General features: G+C 37.3%; 1 protein-coding gene across 4 annotated transcripts in view; it reads right to left on the reverse strand.

The window, feature by feature from the left end:
* LOC126817647 (uncharacterized protein C8orf34) overlaps positions 1–19,015 on the reverse strand; it is a 41,554-nt gene that overhangs the window by 9,355 nt on the left and 13,184 nt on the right. For 3 of the 4 annotated variants that reach the window (XM_050544753.2, XM_050544751.2, XM_050544749.2), the window contains 6 exons: positions 17,983–18,134; positions 16,933–17,072; positions 16,131–16,198; positions 13,642–13,688; positions 10,166–10,197; positions 4,980–5,036 (listed from right to left, as the gene is read on the reverse strand). In XM_050544753.2, the coding sequence (XP_050400710.1) occupies positions 4,980–5,036; positions 10,166–10,197; positions 13,642–13,688; positions 16,131–16,198; positions 16,933–17,072; positions 17,983–18,134 (496 nt within the window). Of the gene's footprint in view, positions 1–4,979; positions 5,037–10,165; positions 10,198–12,936; positions 12,957–13,641; positions 13,689–16,130; positions 16,199–16,932; positions 17,073–17,982; positions 18,135–19,015 lie in introns of all 4 variants that reach the window. The other variant, XM_050544750.2, reaches the window with a different exon arrangement.

The following is a 19,015-nucleotide window of genomic DNA, read 5'->3' on the forward strand; positions in this document are numbered from 1 at the left end:
TTTGTAGCGCAGTTAGCTATTGGTTGTTAATTGGACCATTGACCAGTCATAATTTGGAACAGAAATTTGCTTTCGTTACAGCAGTGTTTAGTGGGATTGGTAATAATCAAACGACACGTACACTGCGTTGAGTATGAGAGGATCTAGTATAGGCCAGTTGTCTACATTTGACGAAATTTTATTTGATAATGAATAACATGAGAAACCAAACTCCCGGTTACGAATTCGGAATCAAACGGTTTAGCTAAAATCTAGAAAAAAGATTATTATAATGAAAAGAAATTGGGTTTAACATCCTACTGTTCTGTTTCGACTGGGCTAATGAAGACAGGCATAGGGTTAGGGTTCTATGAGTGTGCTATGGCCTACTCTATTATAGTGACAACTGTCAGCTCTTTATTTAATCTCCCATAATGCCGCATTAAATGTTCTACGAGAATCAATTACAATGCTCTAACCATTGTCGAAAGCGCAGCTCCGATAAAAAATATAGTACAATTATTGCAATATAACTCTTCTGTTTAATATAAAATATAGTACAATTATTGCTATATAACTCTTCTGTTTGTACACTACATGATAAAATAGTTCACAGTTTGTAACACTTGTAAAAATCAATTGCGTCAGTTTATAATTAGTGCTCTTCAATTAACATCGTTTTCTATTTCATACCAAAGAAAAACAAGAAAATGATCTTGTTATCATCTCTTCTGCGTGTTAAAAGTCATTAATTAAGATAATTATAAATTTTCGCACTTTTTGGTTTATAAATTTTAGTGTGTTTATTTTTCTTCGAAACTGGGCTAATGAAAACGAGCATACACCATGCAGTGTGCTGTGAGGGGAAATTTGCCAATGTGTGGAGAGAGAGAGAGAGAGAGAGAGAGAGAGAGAGAAAGAGAGAGAGAGAGAGAGGGTTTAATGTCCACTCTACACAAACTCGGTCAATTCGGGACTAACATATGGTTTAATTTTTATTTCAATAATTTGCTTGTGCGTAGGGGTCTTTAGCAGTGGGAGGAAACCGGAGGACCCGAGAAAACCCACAAGGTTGGACAGGAGACCCTACTCCTTGTCAGTACAACCAGGGAATCGAAACCAGGGAATCGAAACCACGGCAGCTGACTCGATAGTAAGAGCAGGGGGACTGCACCACACATAATTTACAAAAAAACAAATCTACGGACAAGACATAATACACAGAAATCACAAACAAACGCACAATTCAAAGATAGGTTGCCAGGCAACGAAACATACGCCCACAGCAGCTAAATCGTCCGGGCAGTCAACAAGTGTTGTCGCATATTTTTACTTCTTTCGGTAATGAAACATTTATAATACACTCATGAAGTAATTATCAGAAAACCATTAGAATTTGTTTGGTTTTTAATATCATGGATTTAGCTGTTCAAGTCATAAAAATTCATTGAAAATCAATATACTTGTTCGTCTCAAGCTCTTAAACTCTGTGTATCAATCTGAAGTCAATCGGATGATAACTTTAGCCTCTAGAGCGTCACAAGATTTTTCAAAGTGATCAAGGGCCATAACCGTGACAGTAATTATCGAAAATCACTGAAAATGAATAGACTTCTTTGTCTCATGACCTTAAACACTGTGTATAAATTTAAAGTCAACCGGATATTGACTTTGGTCTCTAGAGCGTCCACAAGCAATTGTGGACGCCAGACGGACGGATGGGGGCGACAACAATATATGACCACATTTCAATATGGGCGTATAAAAAAAGTGAATGGATCAGAGGCTAGCCGTAAGCGTCCACTGAGCTGTACAGTCCTGAGCCTGTAGTGACACAGACTTCACTCAAATTTGAAAACAATCAGGAATATAACCCAGAGAAACCGTTGTGTAATGCCAGCATATTGTAGTAAAATTTAACTATACAAGTAACTACATCGGTGAAATGTATAAAAAAACAGGTAGTCTAAAACACTAAATGCTCTAAGTCAATTAAGAGACGTTTTAGTATTCAATAGTATCGAGGGATATTGAACACAGTAGGGTAAATGTTCCACCCATCACAAAAAACAGAGCAAAAACAAACAAATACTGAATACAAAGAAGCAAATGAGAAAATGTAGACCGTCTCGAAAGACAGCTGTCTGCTGACTGAATGACGTGACATAAAAGGCGGTAGATTGTCAATGACGTCAAAATTTTAGAAAGTGAGAAAAACAACACAATAAAAAGGGTGATAATCGAGATAAATTAACGCCAAACACTTAATAAACTATCAGTTTTGCAACTAATCGGAATTATTCAGCTTTGTAATTGAAGAAAATATAATACGTAATAACCTTACAAGAAATGCAAAACAGGTATGCTGAAGAAATCAATACATAATACACCTACAAGAAATGCAAAACAGGTATGCTGAAGAAATCAATACATAATACACCTACAAGAAATGCAAAACAGGTATTCTGAAGAAATCTACTATGTAAGTGTATTCATAAAGGCATAAAATAAGGGCGATAAACCAGATAGGATTAGGAAACTACAGAAAATTTAAAATAAATATTAAATTGGGTCATTATCCAATATGTAGTTGGTTATATAGTTGGTTATAAACTTATAAGAAATGTCAAACTTAATATGTTGAAGAAATGGAAGTTTCGAAATTTCTTTTAAAATGCGTAATTGTGTACCACCTTTTACAGTGCACTTAAAATAAAAATATTTTATTCGGGAAAGAAATAGTTCTTTATCGTTACATATTGTTAACCAGCGGCTGCCAGGCAGGATACGCCCACATTTTGCAAGAGATGGATAGAGAACACTCTAAACAAAAAGCGATTTTTCGTACAATCAAAAGCCATGATTCAGGAAGTTACAATGCCCAAATATCGAAAGGAATCAAGATCTTTGGGTTATAAACTTACATTTCAAGGTTCATCAAAATCAGAAGAAAATTGTGATCTCTAGATAGTCCACAACCTTGATATATCATATTTTTACACTATTAGAGTATGAGGGGCGGCCATTTTGTCTGTCAGTTTTGGCCCGATTTTTACGAAATTCGAACTCAACCATCCTTAGGGTGTAACGGTGATATATTCAAACGTTTTTTTAATCGCATAAAAATTATGACCGCTATAGGGTCCACAAGCTAAAAATGCGATTTTTCGTACAATCAGCGGCCATAATTCAGGAAGTTACGATTCGATATGCGAGAATATCAAAAGGAACCGAGATCTTCGGGTTATAAACTTACATTTCAAGTTTCAACAAAATCGGGTAAAAATTATGACCTCTATAGGGTCCACAGGCTAAAAACGTGATTTTTCGTACAATCAGGGGCCATAATCCATGAAGTTTCGGCCGATACATGCCAATATCGAAAGCAACCGAGATCTATTGGAGATAAACCTATATTTCAAGTTTCGTCCAAATCGGATAAGAATTGTGACCTGTAGAGTGTCCACAAACAATTGTGGACGACCGGACGACGACAATATACGTCAACATGAAAATGTGGGCGTATAAAAATCAAAATGCCTGTGAATAGAAAACACTATACAGCGTGGTATCTGGTGTGTTACGATAAACTGACAGGTATTTTACTACTTCAAAACCAATTAGTCTGTTTGTCGAAAATACCAACATTAAATTTATTGTTAATTATATTGATGTCCAGGTCAAGAACAGATGCATTTATAGTACCAGAATTTTCTTTATTTAATATTAGTTCAGGGGGATATATTTTACTTTTATATTTGTTGAAATTTCCGTTATCATTGATGGGTGTTATGTCATTAATGTATCGGAAGGTATAGTTTAGACTTTTAGCTAATCTGTTTTTCGTTTATGAGAGAGAGAGAGAGAGAGAGAGAAATGGGGTTTAACGTCCACTCGACACAAACTAGGTCATTTCGGGACTAACATATGGTTTAATTTTATTTACATAATTCGCTTGCGCGTAGGGGTCTTTAGCTGTGGGAGGAAACCGGAGGACCCGGAGAAAACCCACGAGGTTGGACAGGCGACCCTACTCCTTGTCACGTACAACCGGGGATTCGAAACCACGCCAGTCGACTCAATGACAGACTTTATGATACAGCGCGCGCACGCTAACCATTCAGCCATCCAACCCCCCTTTTCGTTTATGATCCTGACAGATCTTATGATACAGCGCGCACGTGTTAACCATTCGTTCATTGATCCAACCCCCGCCAATGTGTAAAGAACTAATGTTTATTTGTCAATAAAGGTTGTAGTAAAGTTTAAGAGAGAGAAATGAGGATGATTAACATCTTGTTTAATTTTATTTCAATAATTCGCTTGCACGTTGGAGTCTTTAGAAGTGGGAGAAACCCGGACTCGACAGGTCTTATGATCTAAAGCATATAAGTTAGACAATTCGCAGCTACATTTAATACGAGAGAGAGAGAGAAATCGGGTTTAAAGTCTACTCAACACAAACTAGGTCACTTCGGGACTAACATACGGTTCAATTTTATTTCAGTAATTTGCTTGCGCATAGGGGTCTTTAAGCAGTGGCAGAAAACTGGAGGAATCGGAGAAAACCGACGAGGTTTGACAGGCGACCCTACTCCTTGTCACGTACAAGCGTGGAAACGAAACCATGCCGCTTGACTCAATGACAGACCTTAGGATCAAACGTGCACGAGTTAACCAATCGGCCACCCAACTCCCCTACAGTTAATACAAAAATATATTAGTTTTTGCAGCGCTCTGTATCATAAGGTCTGTCATTGACAAGGCATTGGGTCGCCTGCCCAACCTTATGGGTTTTCTCCTGGTCATCCGGTTTCCTCCCACTGCTAAAGACCCTACGCGCAAGCGAATTATTTAAATAGAATTGAACCACATGTTAGTCCCGAAATGACCTAGTTTGTGTGGAGCCGGCATTAATCTCTCTCTCTCTCATCTAATCTCTGATCTCATCACTGATCTCTCTCTTTCTCATTCTTTCTCCCTCCCTCACTCTCTCTCACCTGTTTGTTGTCGGACTTCAGTATCTGAATCATCAATATTAAATCCAGGTGATTTACCTGAAATCAAAACATTAATATAATCTTTGAACATAATATAACACAACACAGTTCTATATATATAATCTTTGAACATAAAATAACACAACACAGTTCTATAGATGACAATCACTATATATCACTGTAACTCAGGTATTATTTAAACATACATTATGCACTAGCTAAATCTGCCTATTTCAGGTCTTTATTTAGGCATGAAATATTATATAAACTATTAATTAGACATTTATTAACATGACAAGACCTTAATCAATTCTTGATGGCATTGAATACTCGAGATGTTAACTAGATTAGAATGGTTCGCCATTTAAAAATTTAATTTAAAAATAGGAAAGCGAGGTTAAGTCTCGAATATACCAGTGCCCTGGTTACCACAATGCACACATCTTGTCAAAACTACAAAATTATACATCAATAATCAATTGGGTTATTTAAATTTTAACAGCTTTAAACTGGACATAAGTAAAAATTAGTAAATTTTGTGATTTTAAATGATTTTTTACAAATTTTTAATCAAGTATTTGATATTGAATGAATTTGAAAGTGATTAATGCTAGATACACAATATTAAATGATACCCGGGTTACAGTGTATACACACATTTCCACAAGATTTCACTGGTCGTACAAATTTACGAGTGAATTCTTGTAGCAACATCATGTGTATATAATATAGTAATTGTTATCCATAGAACTGTGTTGTGTTACAAAACATTTTTAATTTTTCTATCCTCAAACCATTTGTCGTATATTAACAACAAAATCTTTATAATGTTTTTACCGTTACAGCAAGCATCAAACATTTACGTTGTACAATCTGCAAGACCTTAAACAATAATTCATGCACTGGGATTGCTGTATTTGAAAAGGGATTCATCTAGCCATGGCAGTGTATTGGCTGATCGTAAGGAAATTTGTGAGTTTTTATAAGAATGTAAATTTAATATGAGTCTTTGCGCACATGCACCATATATCTATAAACTAACATTTGTCGTTTGTTTGTCTGTTTGTCTTTCTACTGACAGTTACATTGCAGACAAATTGTCTTATTTAGTAAATTTAGTGTATGCGCAACGATATTCCTGCGGGGTAAAAAACCAAGGACGTTGAGAAAGTTCACTTATTTCAAAACCAGTAACAATATTACGAATAGTCAATGACAAGGCTCATGCCAACTGTCGTTACAGATAAGCAAGTTATATTTCAGATCCTGTATCATATAACCAGCAAATACAAACAATAAAACACATAAAGCTTGGAAAATTTACAGGCAGAAGCTAAATACAGAAAAAAAATTAGAAATGATACATTTATGTGAAACAAGCAGAAGAAAATCTCAATCTGATTAAAACACAGACCCTATTTCGTTTCGTTTTTATAGTTCAAAATTTCGTTTTATGTGTCTTTACTACACTATACACTGTAACCCAGGTATCGTTTAATCTTGTGTATCCAGCACTAATTTCTTTCACATTCGTTTAATATCAAATCTTTGTTTAAATATTCGTAAAAATTGTTTAAAATCACCAAAAATCATCTAATTTGTACATGTGTCCAGTTTAAAGCTGACTGATTAATTTTGATAATGAGTGTCCAATTTACAAGTATTTAATTTCCTGATCACTGTTCAAAAATTAATCATTATACATCATTATATAATCAATTGGGTTGTTTATTTTTTAACAATGATTGAGAAATTAAACACTTATAAATTGGAAACTCATTATCAAAATTCAATGGTCAGCTTTAAACTGAACAGAAGTACAAATTAAACGATTTATGGTGATTTTAAACAGTTTTTACAAATTTTTGAACAAAGATTTGATATTAAACGTATGTGAAAGAAATTAGTGCTAGATACACAAGATTAAACGATACTAGGATCTGGAACAGTTGTTATATAACCTGCGTTCTGGATGATGTGAGGGATTAGCCAATGGAACGGTCTGGTTCCACGGAACTGTAGGTAACCCACTAGAAACATCAAAGATGATTGGTTAATCAAATGTATGACATCATAGGGTCAAAAACCACTATAACCGGTCAGATCTTCATGTAGCAGAGGCCATCGAAAGTATAAAAAAAATAAAACGAAATATAGATCGGTATTTTAAACAGAATGAAGAAAAAGTATCCCCAGACATGAACAGGTGGAAAGTTGAATTCTTGAAAAAAAAAAAAAAAAAATCAATATACAACTTTTTATGTCTGCATGCCGTCCTTAATGTATTGATGAAATAAAAATCTAATATTTCTATTTTACACAAGCAGAGAAAATTTGATTAAAGCGTGTGTTAAAAGCTGATTAGTTAAAGTTTGTGAACATGACAATAGAAATAATAGAGAAAAGAAGATTTTATTTCAACCCAGAACAATTTTACATATAGCAAGAAGCTTATAATTCGACAAATCATGCTACATTATTGGAAAGATACTTGAAATATGATGTTTATGCATGAAATATATATGTTTTTTTTTCCATATTTCATGCCTTGATAGTATTCCAAAATTCCACGGGGGGGTTGGATGGCTGAATCATGAGCGTGCGCGTGTTGTATCATAAAGTCTGTCATTGAGTCGGTTGGCGTGGTTTCGAATCCCCAGTTGCACGTGACAAGGAGTAGGGTCGTCTGTCCAACCTCGAGGGTTTTCTCTGGGTCCTCCGATTTCCTCCCACTGCTAAAGACCCCTACGCGCAAGCGAATTATTGAAATAAAATTAAACCATATGTTAGTCCTGAAATGACCTAGTTTGTGTCGAGTGGACGTTAAACCCCATTTTTCTCTCTCTCTCCCTCTCTCTCCCCCCCCCCCAAAAAAATTCCCGACATAGAATAAAGAGCTTCAGCTGGTTTATTTCAATAAGATATGTCAGATTTGGGTATTTCAAATGAGGTTTAACGTACACTTGACACAAACTAGGTCATTTCAGGACTAACATATGGTTTAATTTTATTTCAATAATAACATTGCATGTAACGAAGTTAGACAGGCGACCCTACTCCTTGTCACGTACTACCGGGGAGTCGAAACCACACCAGTTGACTCAATGACAGATCTTATGATACAGCGCGCATATGCTAACCATTCGGTCATCCAACCCCCCAGATATTATAAACAATATCTTCTTAGAATAGATAAAATAAACCAGCTATTTGTTAAAATCTAATTAAAATACAGATCTATATTTTGTTTCGTTTTTTTATACTTTCGATGACCTACACTACATAAAGATCTGACCGGTTGTAGTGGAAGGTTGCGTCAGGGGTCATACCAGCGGCTTTTGACCCTATGACATCAGACATTGATTAATCAATGAGCGTTAATGTTTGTAGTGGTTTACCCACAGTTCCATGCATCGCACGCCAAAAACTCGCCGTAACAGACTGTTTCATTGGATAATCCCTCACACCATTCAGAACACGTCAATGATAACAACTCTTCCAGGTCCTAGTGTAGTAAAGACAAGTAAAACGAAATTTTGAACTATAAAAACGAAACAAAATAGGATCTGTGTTTTAATCAGATTGTTTTTTGATATATCGTACATTAACCCTTTAAACATGAGTCAATGAATGTCTGGCCGTGATGTTGTCGTGCCTACACTATGAGAGAAAGAGAGAGAAATGGGGTTTAACGTCCACTCAACACAAACTAGGTCATTTTGGGATTAACACATGGTTTAATTTTATTTCAATAATTCACTTGCGCGTAGGGGTCTTTAGCAGTAGGAGGAAACCGGAGGACCCAGAGAAAACCCACAAGGTTGGACATGCGACCCTACTCCTTGTCACGTACAACCGTGGATTTGGAACCATGGCAACTGACTCAATGACAGACCTTATGATACAGCGTGCGCTACTAACCATTCGGCCATCTAACTCCCCCTGTTCAGATGTGGGATGGCCAAACAACTGTTAATATAACTAGTACCACAAGATGGAATATTGGAGACAAACCAGATAGCAACGTTATAATGTGTCGGTTTTCTTCGATTACTTACGCCCCAGGATTCAGTGAATGAATGAAATGGGGTTTATTATCCTACTGTTCTAATGAAGAAATGAAATAAAATGGGGTTTAACGTCCTACTGTTCTGCTCCTAAACTGGGCTAATGAAGACGGGCATACGCTATACAGTGTGCTATGAGGTAAATTTTGCCCGGGCAGTGGCACTATCACTTACTCTTATATAGCGAATTCCAACTGCCAAGGGATCTTTTAAGTGCATTCCAATGTATACACGGGACCTCAGTTTTTTGTCTCATCCGAAGGACTAGACAGCTGTCCCTGTTTGGCCCTTCTAATGAAGAACGGACATACACCATGCAATGTCACTGTAATCTGAGTATCATTTAATCTTCTGTATTTAGCACTAATTTCAATCACATTCATTCAATATCAAATCCTTGTTTAAAAATCGTTTTAAATCACCAAAAATAATCTAATTTGTACTTGTGCCTAGTTTAAAGCTGACTGATTAATTTTGAGTATAAGTGTCCAATTTACAAGCTTTTTATTTCTCGATCACTGTTAAAAAAAACAACCCAAATGAATATTGATGTATAATGTTGAAAAGAGGTCAGGATATTAAATACTTGTAAATTTGACACTTATTATCAAAATAAATCAGTCTGTTAATAGTTAACTCTTGAACTGTGGTCAGGAAGTTAAATATTTGTACATTGGACAATAATTATCAAAATTAATCGGTCAGCTTTTAAATCGGACACAGGTACAAATTAGATGATTTTGGGTGATTTTAAATGATTTTTATGAATTTTTAAACAAGAATTTGATATTATTTAAACAAATGTTAAAGAAATTAGTGTTAAATACACAAGATTAATTTATACCCAACTGTCAAGGGTTCTTTTACGTGCACACCCATGTGAACATAGGACAAGACACTGTTCCTTGCCACGCCCACAATCTTACTCGCTGACAATGGAGAAACCACGCCAGAACTTTCTCTGCTAACACAGGGATCGAACCCAGGACCTACAGGTTATCAAGCCAGCACCTTAATCACTGAGCCAACGTAACTCCTACAAAACATTCAGAGACTCAATGGTTAAAGGGTTATAAAGTTAATCACACTAAATTTGTGCTGTGATCTCCACCAACTTACCCAAGGAAAGAGAACTCTGTGAAGGATAATAACTGTAACAAGCAAAAGATAGACAAACAAAATCTAGAGAGGATTCAACTGGCAGTTACTTTTTCAGGGATACTCGATTCAGCACTCTGGAATTGAATTCTCTTAATTCCAGAAATAGTGACAATCACGTGAAAAGGGTAAATTGGGGCCAGAACGCATGTGCCGTCTGCATAAGACAATATCTCAACCAACCATGACAGCCGAAACATATCTGTTGTCATTATGTAAGTCACGATTCTACTCACACCACCTCCGTTGTCATGACGGACAGGACTGTGTCAGTAATTAATTCTGTTAATTCCAGACTGATATCGAGTACCCCCTTGAAGTTTTACATCAGATTCAACATTACGGCCAAACCAATTTTAACGTTTGTTCGTCGGTAAAACCTACTCAAATCCTGCATCTTATTTCTTGTGTTTAAAAAAAAAAAAGAAAAATAATCCAGAAAGTACTTTTTGGAGCTCTTCCTAAAGGGTTTTAGTTCTAAATTTTTAAGTTTAAAAATTTTAAACAATAAAATTGTTCACAGAATTTAGGTTGCTATTTATTTCCCAAAATTCAATCCTCTAGCCACGCAATGACAAGAATCTGTCTGCTATTTAAAAGTATTCATTCCAGGACGCATTTTGAACGACAGTCTTCTATCAACTGGCGATGTATTTATTAAAGATACATTATGTAAGATTTAGATGGAGAGCTGGCTGTTCTTGCTATAATAGTTTAAAGATACATTATGTAAAATTTATATAAACAGCTGGCCATACTTGCTATAACAGTTCGAAAATAAACAGATAATGTAAAATGAATATATTGAAAATTTATTTCAAATGACTTTATTCTGACTTTGTAGTTTTGACAAGATATTTGCATTGACTGTAACCACTGTACTAGTTGTTTAAGACTTAGCCTTGCTTCACCATTTTTAAATCAAATCATTAAATCGTTCTAATCTACTTAAAATCAGAACGATCCGATGGCATGAAGCCTTGATTATGGTCTTGTCATGTTAATAAATGTCTAGCTAATTAATAGTTTAGATAACATTTAAGACCTAAAGAAAGATTTAATTCGTGCATAATGCCTGTTTTAAGTCCCTGTAGAATTAAAAATCAATTTGGTTTGGCCTAGATCTATTCAAATCTGTTACAAAACTTTATACAGTACATGTTTAACCCAATCAAAATTAGCTTTTTATTTTGTTCCATTTCTGTAATTCTACTTTAGAAATGAAAATAAATGAAAAGCATCTTGATGTTTAATCAGAGTAGAAAGTAACTGCCAATTTTACAAGAGAGAGATGTCATAGATATTTTAACAAGGTCAACTAGTCTCAGATTTCTCAATATTCTACAGGAAGGAATTCGATACTTAGGGTTCTTAGTCATGTCAACTTAAATCAAAATATTTTTAGGATTCAGCATTTTTATTGGTTGGGGATCAAATTAACACCAATATGATTAAAATACAGATCTATATTACGTTTTTTTTTAGTTTTTTTACTACTTTCGATGACATACACTACATGAAGATCTGACCAGTTGTAGTGGAAGGTCGCATCAGACATCAGACATTCAATTAATCAATCAGCGTTGATGTTTCTAGTGGGTTACCCACAGTTCCGTGCATCTCATGCCAAAAACTTGCCGTAACAGACTGTTTCATTGGCTAATCCTTTACATCATCTAGAACGTGGGTTATATAACAACTCTTCCAGATCCGAGTGTAGTAAAGACAAGTAAAACAAAATTTTAAACTATAAAAAAACGAAGCGAAATAGGATCTGTGTTTTAATCAGACTGAAATACAACTAGCTCTTATCCAATGAAAAGGCTGCATTCTTTAAATATTTCAGTTTACAGATTTGTGAATAAGCAACCCAAGGCAAGAATTTATGATTTGTTAAATAATAATGCTCATGGACTTAAACTAGAAAATTGCTACTAAAATTGGTTTTCTAAACTTTGTATAAGGTAATATATTCAGTAATTGTATATCCTCAAAAATATACCTTTTTATCTTTTTAGAAATATATTTAAAAAGGAACAGAAACAATAAAAAGCTAAAATTCAAACAATAACTAACTTTAATACCAAAACCCAAAATAAATAATTGTCTTAAAAAAACAAAAACACACCAAAGTTTTATGAAAATACTTGATCAAAAAACAAACAAAACTACACAGAAAGGTGAAAGCCTGGGTTTAGCGAAAAGCCATGGGTCCCAAATTAAATTCCCATACAAAAATATTCGTTATGAAACAAACTGAGAAAACTAAAATTTTTTCGAACAAATGCAGTTTATTATTCATTTTAGTTCACTTTTATTGTCTTGTACTTCAATTGTTAGGCTTAGGGGCCTACAAATCTGAAGTGCCCTAGCCCCTCCCCCCCCCCAAAAAAAAATCTAAATCCAACACCCTGGCCCTGCCCCCAAAGTTCTGATTCCAGCATTTGCCCCTCCCCAAAGATCTAAATCCACCTCAGACCAACACCCCACAGATCTAAATCCCACCTGGCCCCTGCCCCCAAATGTCTAAATCCAGCCCTGGCCACTGCCCCCAAATGTCTAAACCCAGTCTTTGCCCCACCCCAAAGATCTAAATCCAACCGTGTCGCTACCCAGTTCCATCCTGTAGTATAATATTGTTTGAATCAAGTCTAAACATAAGTTGTTTGTTTTTCCTCCGTATGACAAGTATTTATTTATTGGTTGGTATCAATAACAATTGTTAAACTTACCCCTTGTTACAACCATAGGACTAAAATTATTGATTCATGAAAATAACATTAATTAGTAAATAAATGATTCTACATCAGAAAATTTTACAATAAACTTGCACATCAAAGGCAAGAATACTCTTGTACGTCTCTTTCTGTAGTAGCCTCCCTTTATTATTGTGACTATGGATTATATATTTTATCTGACCTTGGGGATACTCGATTGAATGTTCCAGAATTAAATTCTCTCAATTCCAAAAATAGTGTCAATCAAGTGAAAAGGAGAATTTTGGAGTACAGAGAATTTTGGAGTGCAACGCAAGTGCCGACTGCATAAAAAATATCTCAACCAATCATGACAGCTGAAACATATGGAAGGACAATCTTGTGTTTGCAAGACACGACGGGTTATGGACAATGGAGTCTTTAAGCCAGTAATTAGAAATCTTAATAAAGAAAATGAAAATGAAATGAAATGGGGTTTAACGTCCTACTGTTTTGCTCCAAACTGGGCTAATGAAGACGGGCATACGCCATACAGTGTGCTATGAGGGAAATTTTGCCTGGACAGCGGCACTACAGCCTACTCTTATATCGAATTCCAACTGTCAAGGGATCTTTTACGTGCACGCCAATGTATACACAGGACTACGGTTTTTCGTCCCATCTGAACGACTAGACACTGACAAAATCTTAATAAACAGCCAACAGTTAAATGTTACTTACTTTATATTTAGTTTAACTTTCGGTTCGACAGTTCTCTGTCTCGATACCTGTAAATATAATTAATACGGTTCACAAAATCTCTTGCATATATATATATATATCTATAAATTCTAATTGTTGATCTGCCCTTAGCTTGTATATATGGAAATTAAAATATTGAGGAAAGAAACACAGTATTATGCATCCAGCGGAAGATCTTCAGGCCTTCATTACACGTTCAGGTAAAAAATTCTCCACTTTACTTCATTCTGACATACATTAAATCATATAAGCTAACTGTCTGCCCTCTATAGGCGTTTCAGATATAACGTCCTGGACAACTGCCACTCACTGTGTGTAGGGCATCATATAACGCCTTGGAGGTATTTTCCCCAACATATTCTTAGAACATAGTACATAGTTCTTCGTCACTTTGACAAATTAATTACACAATAGGGGGTAGTTAACGTTTTAAAAACGTCACGCTTAACGGGTTAATACATACACACTGCAGTGGTATACTGTAAAACATACTGATATACACCGGTATACAGAAATAAAATCTCATGAGATATATACTATTCAAAAAAAGTAGGGGATATTTGATTTTGGGGGCATAATACTAAAATATGCAAATGACTACGAAAAAAGTCACTATAGAACCTAACAGAAGAAACATTTCCAGTTACATGTGACGCCCAAACGCACCAATAGCTACCGCATGGAATGCAGGTGATGCTTGGGATCATAATGGGGGTCATTCATTGTGGCATTGAATTCCAGGGTGGAAACATCAGTTTAATTGTTTTAGTGACCAGAAAACAAATTTTGATATGCGTCGGCTTACCCAAAATGAAAGGTTACGTGCCCTTGGCATGCTACAGATCGGCACAACACAGGCGGTTGTGGCGCGGACGATGAATGTTTCTCAGTCTGTCATAAGCAGGCTATGGTCCAGATACCGTGATACACAATCTGTACAGGACAGACCACGCTCAGTTCGACCCAGGGGGACAACTCAAGCCCAGGATTGATTTATCCGTACCTTGGCCTTGAGAAATCGTGTCATCACAGCAAATCAGATCAGCGCTCGTCTTCAAACAGACCCTGGTGTGAGAGTGAGTGGCCAGACGATTCGGAATCGACTGCATAGGGGTCACCTTCGCGCCCGACGTCCTCGCGTGATCCCTTGTTTGAGAGATCATCACATTCAGGCAAGACGTCGTTGGTGTAGGGATCATCAACACTGGGATAATCGATGCTGGAGCAATGTGATGTTTTCAGATGAGTCAAGGTTCACTGTTGATTTTTTGGACAGACGTAGGAGGGTGTGGCGTCGTCGAAACGAGCGCCTCCAAGACGTTAACGTCATCAGACATGATCGATTTGGGGGTGGTTCTGTTATGGTGTGGGGAGGCATCACTGTTGCTGGAAGAACGGCTTTACATGTTGTTGCAGGGCGTGTTACAGGCCAGTACTACCGGGACAACATCTTGGCAGTCCATGTTGTGCCGTTCACACGACGTCATGGCCGCCGTTTCATCTTCCAGGATGACAACGCAAGATGTCACAGGGCCAGGATCGTTACAGGTTACCTCCAACAACAGAACATCACCACATTACCTTGGCCAGCACTGAGTCCCGACCTCTCCCCCATCGAGCATGTCTGGGACATGCTTGGACAGAGGTTACATCAACGTCAACAACGTCCTGCCAATGTCCAAGAACTTGCTGCTGCGTTGCAACAGGAATGGGACAATCTGGACCAAAATGACCTTAGACGTCTCATTAGGAGTATGCCACGTCGGATCAATGCTTGTTTGGCAAACAGAGGAGGATTTACCCGTTACTGACTTGGTTGTGATGCTGTGGTAACTTTGCTGTTTGACCCCGGGTATCATTTTACCCTTATAATGGTCAGTCTGTGCCTTACTTAGTCTAACGATCATTTGGAATAAATCGATGAATGTGAACTTCATTTCATTTTGTCATTTGTTTCTTCGTCAGTTTCATTAGGTGACTTTAATAACACTTAAAAATCAAATATCCCCTACTTTTTTTGAATAGTATATATTAAAGAGAGAGAGAAATGGGGTTTAATGTCCACCTGAAACAGAAAAGGTCATTTTGGGACTAACATATGGTTCAGTTTTATTTCAATAATTCGCTTGCACGTATAGGTCTTTAGCAATGGAAGGAACCCAGAGGACCCGGAGAAAACCCAAGAGGTTGGACAGATGACCCTACTCCTTGTCACATACCACCGGAAATCGAAACCACGCCAGTTGACTCAATGAAAGACCTGATGATACAACGCGCACACGTTAGACCACCCAACCCGCCCAAAATAAATTAAATGAAATGGTGTTTAACGTCCTACTGTTGTGTTCCGACTGGGCTAATGAAGACGGGCATACGCCATACAGTGTGCTATGAGGGAAATTTGGCCCGGTCAGCGGCACAATGGCCTACTCTTATATCGAATTCCAACTAAAAATAAAAGAACTTACCCTACTAAGTTTATAACCATCTTGAGAAACGTGTCTGGCTCCTTCTTTTAATAACTCCTCTGCATCTTCTATAAAAACATCAAACAATATAAATTATAATAATTAGTTCATGACAAGACAATGGAGAGATTTTCATCCAATACAAGTCATTTCAGGATTAACATAGAACACAGATATATGATGTGAGGGGTGGGAGGCGGTGGGGAAAGGTTTCCCCTTGTGAGTTGTGCAGAACGGAGGAATTGACAAGGACAGCTGTCTAGTTATTTGGATGGGATGAAAAACCGAGGTCCTGTGTATATAATGGTATGCACGTGAAAGATCCCTTGGCAGATAGGTGGGCAGTGGGTGGGGGTGGGGGGGAAATGAGGAAGTGAGGAAGAGGTTTATGCCTAAACAATGCAAGCTAGATCATTTCTAAGACTTAACTTGACATTTCAATTGAAAACAGATATGATGGGTGAGAGAGAGAGAGAGAGAGAGAGAGAGAGAGAGGATTATGTCCAACCAACAGTCAACATATATATATGTTGGGGTGGGGGGGGGAAGGAAGGGAGGAAGGAAAATGGACAGAAGTTTACATTCACACAACACAAGTCAACACAAGATTAGGTTTCAATGCCGCTGTCGGGGCAAAATTTCCTTTATGGCATATTCCTGTCATTATTAACCCAGTCCGAGCAGAACAGTAGGGCGTTAAACCCCATTTCATTTCAGTACCAATAGATAATATATTTACCCAGTAATTCTAGCTGTCTAGTCGTTCGGATGGGATGCAAATAAATAATATATTTATATTTACCCAATAATTCTAGAGCATCATCTTCATCACTAACAGATTTATCCTCATAACCTGAATCGTTGGATTTATCAGATCCACGAACCATCTTGGCTAATTCTTCACGATGTTTCTCTGCATCCATTCTCGGTCCTTTCACACGACTGAAATTACGATCATTAAAATCTGCAGAATGAGATAGAGAGAAGATTCGAAAGCGACACAGTATGATTATCCATAATCGGTGAAATAAAGATCAATTCTATTCCCAATTGGGATACTTGGTGGCTGTGCATTAATACCAGGTTGACACTGTGGTGCGGTGCTTGACGATAGGATTGTGGAGGTTGCGCTGGCTTCAGACTTTTTATATCCAATTTATCATAACTTTATAGGAGCCTGTGGAGGAGGGGGTGGGCTGCAGCTCCCCCAGATTTGCTAAACCGTCCATTCTTCGGGCACAAACATTAGAGAATGGGGAATATTAAGTTGTTTTTTGCTTAACATATTGTAAATTTATATTATTACAACCATCACAACTTTATGGAAAATTCATTTTAGTTAATGATTGCTTCATTCTAAAAACTCTGATGACAAAAGAAAATTTTCGGGTAAATAGCCTCAGCCCCCCTTCCCCCCAACTGAGATTGTAAATGTTTGTAAATGAAATGAAATGAAAAGGGGTTTAACGTCCTACTGTTCTGCTTCGAACTGGGCTAATGAAGACAGGCATACACCATACAGTGTGCTATGAGCGAAATTTTGCACGGGCAGCGGCACTAAGGCCTACTCTTATATCGAATTCCAACTGCCAAGGGATATTTTACATGAACGCCAATGTGTACACATGGGACCTCGGTTTTTCGTCTCATCCAAACGACTGGATAGCTTTCCTTGTAAGCCCCTCCGTCCTGCATCACTGACAAGCGGAAACCACGCCGGAAAATCTGGATGAACTTTCTCGGCCAATGCAGGGATCGAACACCCGAGCCAGCGTCTTACCTACTTAGCCACCGTGATCCCCCGTAAATGTTTGTAAATACTGAATAAAACTGAACAATTATTAAAAGATACCTTGATGCTACTCGGGAATCTGTTTCCTCCTCATTGCTGGAGGCTACAGGTCGAAGTTCTTCAGCTAAAAGATCTTCTTCTGTTGTTAACTGTCGTGTACGACGACGAGGGCCGGTATAGTTATTACTGCTGTATATATTTGTCTTCTCATTCTAAAAATATCAACATTTGATCATAAAGCTCTTACAAAACCATGGTTTTATTAAGCTATCTGTCTGAAGGCAGTCAGACCCGCCCCCCCCACCCCCACCCACTATAGCTGGTTATAAAACCATGGTGATCATTAAGCTATCTGTCTGACGGCAGTCAGACCCGCCCCCACCCCCACCCCCCTAAGCTTATAGCTGGGTATAAAACCATGGCGATCATGAAGTTAGCTGTCTGAAGACAGTTTAACGCCCCCTTCTCAAGCTTTAAGCTGGGTTTTAAACCATGGCTATCATGTATACATGTATTTCTTTTTATTTATTTTAATTTTTCTATTTTGGAATTTTTGATAGGGAGAGAGAGAGAAATGGGGTTTAACGTCCATTCGACACGAACTATCTCATTTCGGGACTAACATACGGTTCCATTTTATTTCAATAATTCGCTTGCGTGTAGAGGTCTTTAGATGTGGGAGGAAACCAGAGGACCTGGAGAAAACCCACGAGGTTAGACAACCGGGGAATCGAAACCACAAGAGTTGACACAATGAGAGACCTTATAATACAGTACCCACGTGCTAACCAATCTGACATCCAACCCCCCACGCCAGTTAACTCAATATGATACAATACACACACGTTAACCATTTGGCCATCCACCCCCCCATAAAAAAAAAGAAACAAAATTTAGATCTATATTTTAAGCATTTGTAGGTTAGGGCCGGAAGGTAGCAAGCTGGTATTTCAACTTTATAAACCAGTGATTCTCAACCAGTGTGCCGCAAAATCTTCCAAAGTTCCTCGCGAAATTTTAAACAGCATACGAAGAAAAATTTCTCACTAAAGAAGCTAGTTATTTGACTGATGAAAATCAAAACACAGCAATA

The sequence above is a fragment of the Patella vulgata genome, chromosome 4 (assembly GCF_932274485.2).
Source record: "Patella vulgata chromosome 4, xgPatVulg1.2, whole genome shotgun sequence".
NCBI classification, from domain to species: Eukaryota; Metazoa; Mollusca; class Gastropoda; family Patellidae; genus Patella; species Patella vulgata.